General features: G+C 38.0%; 2 protein-coding genes across 3 annotated transcripts in view; one reads left to right on the forward strand and one right to left on the reverse strand.

Annotated features, from left to right (window-relative positions):
- LOC141790916 (uncharacterized) overlaps nucleotides 1-1,936 on the forward strand; it is a 2,270-nt gene extending 334 nt beyond the window's left edge. Inside the window, exons 1-2 of one of the 2 annotated variants that reach the window (XM_074671074.1) lie at nucleotides 1-443; nucleotides 1,240-1,363. The exon at nucleotides 1-443 is cut by the window's left edge and continues 334 nt beyond it. In XM_074671074.1, the coding sequence (XP_074527175.1) occupies nucleotides 28-443; nucleotides 1,240-1,303 (480 nt within the window). In that variant the 5' untranslated portion in view covers nucleotides 1-27 and the 3' untranslated portion in view covers nucleotides 1,304-1,363. Of the gene's footprint in view, nucleotides 461-1,239 lie in introns of both variants that reach the window. The other variant, XM_074671073.1, reaches the window with a different exon arrangement.
- A 92-nt stretch (nucleotides 1,937-2,028) lies between these two features.
- seta (SET nuclear proto-oncogene a) lies at nucleotides 2,029-8,059 on the reverse strand. The gene is made up of 8 exons (XM_074671071.1): nucleotides 7,822-8,059; nucleotides 4,306-4,363; nucleotides 3,892-4,034; nucleotides 3,697-3,800; nucleotides 3,500-3,613; nucleotides 3,240-3,410; nucleotides 2,417-2,548; nucleotides 2,029-2,326 (listed from the first exon to the last, which is right to left on the reverse strand). The coding sequence occupies exons 1-8, from the start codon at nucleotides 7,892-7,894 to the stop codon at nucleotides 2,303-2,305; spliced, it is 819 nt and encodes a 272-aa protein (XP_074527172.1). The 5' UTR covers nucleotides 7,895-8,059; the 3' UTR covers nucleotides 2,029-2,302.
- Nucleotides 8,060-9,232: the final 1,173 nt, after the last annotated feature.

A 9,232-nucleotide genomic window follows, 5' to 3' on the forward strand; every position in this document is an offset into this window, starting at 1 on the left:
AGCCTTCCATGTGCGCGCGAGGCAAAGATGAGGTGCAAACTGAGCTCGCGCCTTCTCCTGAAGCACCTGCACAGGTTATTAACGCACTTCGTCTCCTTTGTTCTCCTGGTTTACCCCGCTGTGTACCGGCCCGGTGAGGCGTGTGCAGCGGAACCGGAGAGGGGAGGGACCAGCCCGGACACCCTGCTCCTGTGCCGGGCGTGCGGACACGAGCTGGCGCACGGGACGGACGTCCACTTCGTGCCCAGCCGGCTCGCGCTCTCCAGCCGCAACCAGACCATGGTGGGAGGTCGCAGGGTTCACATCCAGCTGTTTGAAAACCCGCACGGGCTCCAGTTCGAGGTCATCACGTTCAGGAAGGCGGAGGTCGCTCAGCACTGGCCGGCTGATAAACACTTCTCCTGGTTCCCCGGGTTCTCATGGACCGTGGCTACCTGTCCCAGGTGTGGAGCTCATTTAGGTGGGTGGTGAAGAATCCACAAACCGGCACATAAACAACTCAAATACAGCTCCCCACTGAAGAAGCAAACAGGTTATTAAAGATAAATTAAATCCTGTTTTCGCCACGTCTTCACTTTTGACATGTTGTAAATAAACAGGGGCGTGTTTATATCTTTTGGAGAGAGTGGCTCTGACTCATACAGGGGGGCCTTAACATATTTCAAAAGTAATCATTATTTATTTACCTTTTCTGTCTCACTCCATTAAATATTCTTTAGCTGCTGATCACATTACACAGCTCTTAAATTACCATGCTTAAAAAAATGTATCTTTAATAAACACGAAAAGGACATTTAAGTCTCCTTAGCTCAGATTTCAAGAAATCAAATTACAGAGCAGTTACTTTTTACAGTTTCTACAAAAAAAATATTATTTTATATCTTCACCTGTGCACTTCTCGAAATAAAAACAGCAAGCATTAAAAAATTGTAAAGTATTAAAGTACAAATGCTGAGAAAAATATGAGCAGCTTGTGGTGACTCGAGTTAGTTTTGGAATAAGTTATGTAAACGTAATAAATCTTAAATCAACATCCCTAGAGAGCGTTTTTTAAATCTGTTGACCTACTTTTTTTTAACTTCACTAAAGGTTGGCATAAGTTTGAAAGTAGGGATATTTTCTCATTTCTTTACCTCAAAGAATAGATTTTTACACATTTAAATAATAAGGGAGTTTTTTCTCTTCTTTTTAAAACCCGGTTAATGTGTTATAAAGCTTTGTTTCCTTTTGTCTCTTCAGGTTGGGGTTTCCAGCCCAGCTCCTGGCCCGACACCATCACAAAGACCCGATTCGAGGAGTCTGAGGAAACCTTCCTGGCTCTGATCACACACCGTCTCCTCAGTGAAGACTTTGCTTCCAGTTTGCTCGTCACTCCCAAATCCTTCATGAGCTGATGGGCTTTGGACTGTGCGCTAATCCAGGTGCCTTTGCTGCTACCTTCACTTTTTAAATAAATTTCTATGCACCCACCACAGCCCGCGTGTGAAACACAGAACGTTTTATTTTCATAACAAAGAAAGTTGGGTTTGAAAGTTTCGCCCAGCGTGAAAAGAAAAGTTTGTTTTTATGTTTTATTTTTATACCCATGAAGCAGTGGGGCCCAAAATTTACAAGTTTTTTTTCCATTTTGTTCTTTATTAAAAATGTCATTTCAAATCTCATGGATATCTGTAAAACAATACAATGAAAAAAAAAAAAAGTCCCATAGAAATGGTGTCAAAATAACCACTCTCCCCGATAACCGCCAGACTCCTGCCCCTCCCCAGCTTAGCCCACCCCCCTCCCCCTAAACATTACAAGTCAAAAGGAATGAGCTGGTACTCGTTAACCACAAAGGGGAAAAATAACAGTTTGTTTCAAGGGATCAACGCCCCAACTGAAAGAAAACAAAATCAAATGGGTGAAAAAAAGAGAGGTAAACTAGCGCTGGGTCACTACACCATGGCTTTAGTCAATTTACCACACAACCTTTAACGGGAGGAACTCTGTGTGAATTGTCTTCAGATTCTACTCAGGATGCCGTGCTGACTCTATTTTTATACTTTTTTTATTCTTTTTGAGATGACTCAGGGGATGGTACTCACAATTCAGGGCAAAGTGCCATTGGCCTAAGATGTGTCAAAGAGGAACAGAACATGGCACCGAAAGGTGAGGCGGCCTCAGAATGGAAAAAGAAGCTCACACTATTCGACAAAAATAAAATAAAATTAGAAAAAAAAATTAAAACCTTTGCTCCCGAACGTGAGTGGAAAAACCAAACAGGGAATAGAAGATCGAGGGTCTGGGTAGATGATGTTATTTATTAGTCGTCTTCTCCTTCGTCGTCCTGGAGAGAAACGTCCGACAGTCAGTGAACGCGCCACACCAATCATCCAATCAGCTGTTTACATCCTCATTCAACATTTCAACACTTTACCTCTCCATCCTCCCCGTCGTCCTCTTCATCTTCCTCTCCATCTTCATCTCCTTCCTCATCAATGTCCTCCAGACCTTCCTCATCCTCTTCGTCGTCCTCACCTTCGCCCTCCTCGTCATCCATGTCGGGGACCTGAAAGGAGTCACGTTGATGATGAAATGAAGCTGGATAAAGTTAAATTTTATTTTATTTTTTTTTTTTTTAGGGTAACAAACTAGAAATTAAGTCAGAAAATGTTTTTTTTCCTACTGGTAAGAATTCAGAGACCCTAACCAGAGTTCTGACTGGTTTTTGAAATTAGTGAGATAAAACCTCTTATTGGTGTTTATCTTGTTTTTATGGAGATTAGGAATATAATTTTTTTGTTTTTCCAGACTTTTCTTCCTACAAACTTAGACTTTTGAGAAATCAGATTTCTCTGTCCTTCAGTTTTGGGATTGTAGTCTTTTTTTTTTAATCTAAATGAAAGTTATAACTTAATAATTCTGACTTCAATCTTATTCCTACCCTGAAATTCATTTCTGTCCTTCAGATTTCTAAGATTAACCTCCAATTTCCGATTAATTATTTTCTGGAGGAGGGTTTGGAAAAGTCAAAAACATCTTATTCTGAAGATCTGCAGAAAAAAGGTCCAATTATATATTTTTTTCTGGCATAAACTCAAATTTCCCTGTAATTGTCCCTAATCATCTTCCGTAGTTTTCAGTAAGAAGCGTCTTCCCTGAACGCTGTCTGTGCTGGCTGTGGATAAAGAGCTAACTCAGATCTACCAGCTGTGGATAAAGCGTAAAGCAGGGCAACATTAAGCCGCTGATAAACACACCAGGTAGTACTGCAGAGGGTTTGGCCAGATGTCGTCCTTGATGACCTCCCCGAGCTCGTCGGCGCCGGCGTCGGCGTGGTCAGTGAACCAGGTGAAGAAGCTCTCGGGCTCTTCGTGTTGCCTCTTCCTTCCTGCTTTGTTCTGTGTCTGGCTGGAGCGCTTGGTCAGATCCTGCAGATGATGAAAGGTTGGGGGTTAGACGCTGTGAGTTTTTGAGGAACAGCTCCTTCGGCGTGTGTCTCAGTGCGAGGTGCACTCACCTTTCCTGATTTCCATTTGATTTCCGTCGACTTTGAAGATGGGTCTCCGCTCTCGTTCAAATGGAACTCTTTGGAAAGGACTTTGTTATCGAAGTACGGATTTTCATCGAAATACTGGAAGACAAAAGGCACCCAGGTGAGAACAGGACACACCTGCAGCTCTGCGGAGCTCGTGTTCACAGCTTCGTGATACTCACAAAATCTATTCTGTAGCCTGACTTGATGTCTTCAAACTCTGTCACCTCCACCCGGCTCAGGTAATGCAGCGCCTCCTCGTCTTCCTCTCCCAGTAGGGCAGATACTGAGCAGGAGAGAAACACACTGAACTTTAACCTGTGGCTCCAGAAGACTAAACAAAGAGAAAACACAGAGTGTGGTGTTGGACGGCTCACCCTGTGGATGGTTGACAAACGTGGTGACCCAGAAGTTGGGGATTTTGGCGATCAGTTCTGACCTCTTCTGAAAGAATGGCTGACGGAGTTTGTTGTATTTCTGTTCTACTTTGAGGATCTCCTCACTGGCCTGCTCGTTCAACCTGAGGAAAGGAAAGGATCAAACTTTAACTGAGCGTGGACGTGTGGCCTGAACATCCAGGTAAAACTGGTCAGTGATGAATAATCGATCTGTAGGCCCACGAAGAGCTGAGACACTCCAGGTTTTCACACAAACCACAGATTAAATCATCACATTTCACCACATTTCCTCTTCCTCTCAGAGATGTACCAATCACTCCTTCCTGTCCTCTCAGGACAGATAACCTCAGGCCTGACAGAGGAAACACACATCATAATAAAGTTAAATCATACCTGTCTATTTCATTTTGAACTTCATCAATGTGTTCAATTGCTTCTTGCTGCTCTTTCTCTGCGAAAGGAGAAAAAGACTCGATTAAAACACAGAAATCATCACACATCAAGAATATTTACAGAAAGTTTCCACAAACCCTGAAATTATTTATTCTTTTTGATATACATTTTAAAAACAAAATTGAAATATATTTGTTTACATTTTTTAAAGAGTCAGAGAAAGAAAAAAGAAAACAGGTGGATAAAAATGTTAACAAGAAGTTCATGACCGACTCCTGTACAGCTGCTGCACAAATCTGGATTTTCACTTTAAGGTTCAAGAACTGAAATAAAAACATTTTGTAGTTTTATTCAGATAATGAGTGTTGTTTTTGTTGAAAGTTGTAAAGAAAAAATGTGTGTCATATCACCATAAAGAAAATCTGCTGTCAGGATTATGCAGAACTTTAAAAACTACAAAACAAAGGATGCTGGGATTTCAGAGGGTTATAGCTGCTCATGCATCAAGTGAAAGTGAAAGGACAGGTTGTTTGTCTGGTCACTTGTTGGATAACGGGTCTTATCAAGATGTAATATGAAGCTTTGACTCCAAAATCCAAGACTGAAAATTCATTTTCATAAAATTAAAACGTTATAATAAAAGGATCTGATTGAATTTAATTCTTAAATCAGTGAACTGTGATTCTCTTTGTTAGTTTCAAACACATATTTGCTAAAAATTGTAAATAAAAGATCATCTAAACCATTTATTTGCATAATCTAACATGCCATTATACACTTGTTTAAATAAACACATGCATATGTTGCTGCATTTCCTCTTTAAGCTGGCTTCAAATTGTAAAGATAAAGTTATAACTAGGGCTCAATAAATAATTCTTAGCTAAGGATTAATTAATTACTTTAAAAAAAATAATGTGTTAAAAAGTTAACACATTTCATCACAACATTATTGTCTCCTTTAATTCCACCTTGGCATGTGGCGGCGAGCACGGATACCAGAGTTTGGCCGTGAAGCCGATGAGTTTGTTGTTGGTGTTCAGTCACACAGAGAGGATGATCAAACTCTGATGGGGCTGGGGTCACTACAGGGACCGTGTTACATGTCTGTTTACTTATCCAAGCACTTTTTACTTACCATTGTTTTGCAAGTATGAAGCTAAAACCTTTAATATTCTAGTTGTGCCTTGTTTGATGTTATTTCACCTGATCTTCACATTGAAAAAATACATGAGACAGAAAATAAACATGCTTTTTTAGATGTTTAAGCTAATATTCATTGATTCAGTCATCTACAGAAAATCATTTGAATTAAAAAAATGTCGCTTTTCGTTAAATATTGCAATGCCATTAAGATATGATTCATGAATACGCCTCAAATTAGTCAGCTTTTTTTAACCGTCTCCCTCCACTGGTTGTGTTTTTGTATCTGTGTCATTTTTAGTCAACACGCAGTGATTCTGTGTAGGAGGCATTATGTGATACTGGACTATAGGGACACTCCTCTTAGGACAGGGGTCTGCAACCTTTTCTCTCATAGGAGCCATTTTTCCTCAGCTCACCTGGGTTAAAGTCATTCAAGAGCCACAAAATTTACTTTATCTTCACAATAAAAACAAAGAATAAAAGTCTAAACATAGTAAAAATCTAGTGAATAATTATCTTAAGTTTTGTTTATTTGTTAATAAAGTTGTATTTGAGATATTTTGGTTTATATCTTTTTAAAAAAATATTTAGATAAAAAAAACATGAAAGGTTTGCAATATCACAAATGTTAATAATTTAGTAAATGCATAAAATGTCAATAAACTGTAATTTTTTTTTTTTAAATTACTTATAGATATTGTGCCTAAACTTTATCTATTATGACACAAGGAGCGGTGTTTGTTGGTGTGTCCGGAAATCTACTTTTTCTTCATATTAAGACAAAAAAGTGGATAATCTCGTGAATAATTATCTAAATGAGAAGTTTATGCGTGTGTTTTTTGTGATTTCTTAGTATTTCATTTTTAATACATTTTCAAATTTAAGAAAAAAAAGTTGTAAACAAATTTGCGAAATTTATGAAGTTTCAGTAAGTTTAAAAAATAAAAATTGCAAAACAAAAAAGGAAATACAAAATGTGCATAATTTTGATATTTCAAAACATTTACTGAAATGTTGTAAATTTGCAAAAAAAAAAAAAAAAACACTAAATAGTACAATTTCAAAATCTTGCTTAAATTCCAAAAATTGAAAAACTTTCTAAAATTTGCCAAAAAAAAAAAAAGGGAGATTTTTTTTATAAAGAATTCAAAAATTTGCTTAATCTTCAAAAAATATGGATTTTTTTCCTTAATTTGCAAAAATGCCAGATAATTTAAATTTAAAAAAATCCCCCAAATTGTGAAAATTTAAAAGCTTTATTTTAAGAGGCAGTGTATTTTTTTTATTTTTATTAAAAATGTTGTATTATGATTTTACTTAGTGGCTGTGTAGTTATCATTTATACCATCTTTAAGAAAAATAATTAAAAAAAACGGTTATTTTAATAATATTTTTAAAAGCTACAAGGAGCCACTGCAAAGGAGTCAAAGGGCCACATGAGGCTCCAGAGCCACAGGTTGAAGACCGTTGCTTCAGGATTTTAAGTTGCTTTAAAACACTGAATCTCAACATCTACGTCTTATTCTTTCACCTTTTCATCACAGATGAATCTACCATGACTCTAGGAGCGGTGTTTGTCGGTGTGTCGGGGCAGCAGCGCTCCGCAGAGCTGGGGGCTCATCCGGAGGTTAATGTAAAACGAGCGGCCAATAGCTGCAGCTCTCGCGGCTCAGACACTCACCGTTTCAGGCCGCGTGGTTTAAATGTGGGACATCTGAGTGAACACACACTGAGCCGCGCTAACGGGACACACTGAGCCGGGACCCACAAACCCCTCCGAGTATCCGGAGGAGAGACCCAACCACTCAGGTGTTTGTTCAGAGCGTATATGAAGTAATCCCGTTAATGTGGTGGGTGGAATTAAAACCATTTAGTCCGGTAACGGAGCTCAGTGTCGTCAGTTAGCGTTAGATAACACTACAACAACAACAGTAGCAGGCTAGCCGCTAATGCTAAATTAAATCTCCAACTTCCGCTGTTTTTGAACATTATAACTCCAATCTGAGCACACATTAAGGTGTTTGGTGCAATTTCACTCAACCCTAGGAAACAATATCCCCTCAGTGTTGCACACGACCTCCCACTCTGAAGTCAACGACACAACTGTCCACGCTGTTGATGCTAACTGTGCTAACTAACATGGCCTCTGAACAACAGCGGCATGCTAACAAACGCGTTAGCACCAAAGCTAGCTGCTGTTATCTAAATGAGCATAAACGCAGGGGTAAACAGCAGATACGGAGCTGGTGCAGTGAGCTAAATAAGATAAATATGTAAAATAATAATTATGAATATAGCACCCCTTGGCAATGCAAATTGTATTAAAGAAGAGAGTGAAAATGGCGGTGAACAGGAGGCCGCCATTCCCCTTACCGGAGGTTTCGTCCGCTCCGTCATGGTTCGAGTTCAGCTCCTTTTTACTCACTTTTGCCGCCGAGGCCGACATGTTCTCGCAAGCTGGGGTAACTTACAGACGTCTGAGAAAATAGCTGGTAGCTTTGAATCTGGTTTCTCCCTGAGCAGGAGAACGGTAATTCGGCGTAAAGTTCAGCGTGCAGAAGCCAACAACGTGCTGCTTTCCACACAATGTAGCTGCCGAGGAGCGAGGAAGTCACAGCAAGTAGTGATGCGGCGTTTCTGAATCAGTCGGTAAGAAGAACCGACTCCTTCGAGTGAACCAAAGGAATCGGAACTGAAAGCCAATGCACAGAAATCAGTTCATGTTATGAAACTGAAATGATACTCTGTTGTAAGATATTTTAAATACCATCCAACCATTAAATGAGTTATGTTTTGTTTGTTTTGAAATGTATTTCAATGTAATGTGAAGTCTTACCAAAACATATCCCTTCTCCACCATTAATGGAATGTTAATTATAAGTTTCATTATGGATTAAATAATCTTTTTTCAGGTTATCCAGAAATATATCTCATTTATTGTGTCTAAGCAGTGAAAACCTTTTTCATACACAAAATAATTGTACTTTTTGTTCATTGTCTTTTTCCTGTGATGCCAAACAAATTGCTATTACAAAATTGGAATACACTAAACGCTGGAAATAAAAATTCAAATAAAACCCTTTACTTTCTTCGGCTAATGTGATAACCTGATAAAATGTACAAACACATGGTTATGATGCTGAAACTTACTTTTCAGACCCCTTTTAAAGATAAAGTAGTTACTGGGGCAGGGACTTCAACACCTTATCCACAATTAACTGATTAAAGGAAAGAAATTGCAATAAATAAATAAAAAATACAGACTCAATCAAAGTTGATTGCAAAAAAGAGAGAATAAAATCACAAAAGAAATAAATGTTTTGTGTGACATTTTTCAAAACAATAGACTTTTTTGAAACAAATGCATTTGTAAAATGCAAATCAAATGCACAAAAACTAGAAGCCCTTTAATTATTGTCAAAACATTTCTGATTATTTTTTATTAGTTTTTGTACTATTTCTTATTTATGTGTATGTATGTGTGTGTATTCATTTTTGTATTATAGATGCTATCTGTCTTCTAATATTAGTTTTCAATGTATTGTGTCTTTGAGCATTATCTTCTTGCACTTTATCTCTAAACTAATAGGCTGATTTGTTAATGGGGTAGGGTTTTTTTTTTTTTACGAGATCAAACTGTCCAGCAAAACTATTTATACATATTTATTTATTTATTTATTTATTTATTTATTTACTTTTAATGAATTTGTGGACTTAACTTCTTTATACGTTGTAATGTAAACTTGCTTTAATAAAAATAATTGACAAAAAAAAATACTATTAA

The sequence above is a fragment of the Halichoeres trimaculatus genome, unplaced genomic scaffold (assembly GCF_033239565.1).
Source record: "Halichoeres trimaculatus isolate MK-OKI-2021-1 unplaced genomic scaffold, fHalTri1.1 fHalTri1_scaffold_5, whole genome shotgun sequence".
Lineage (NCBI taxonomy): Eukaryota > Metazoa > Chordata > Actinopteri > Labriformes > Labridae > Halichoeres > Halichoeres trimaculatus.

What these genes read in the sequence shown, in the direction of transcription:
- seta (XM_074671071.1), bottom strand. Translation starts at nt 7,894, where the DNA reads ATGTCGGCCTCGGCGGCAAAAGTGAGTAAAAAGGAGCTGAACTCGAAC. An exon ending in CGGAGCGGACGAAACCTCCG is followed by an intron (nt 4,364 to 7,821) that starts GTAAGGGGAATG and finishes CTCCTTTCGCAG; the next exon opens with AGAAAGAGCAGCAAGAAGCA. An exon ending in ACCCTCTGCAGTACTACCTG is followed by an intron (nt 2,549 to 3,239) that starts GTGTGTTTATCA and finishes GACTCCTTTCAG; the next exon opens with GTCCCCGACATGGATGACGA.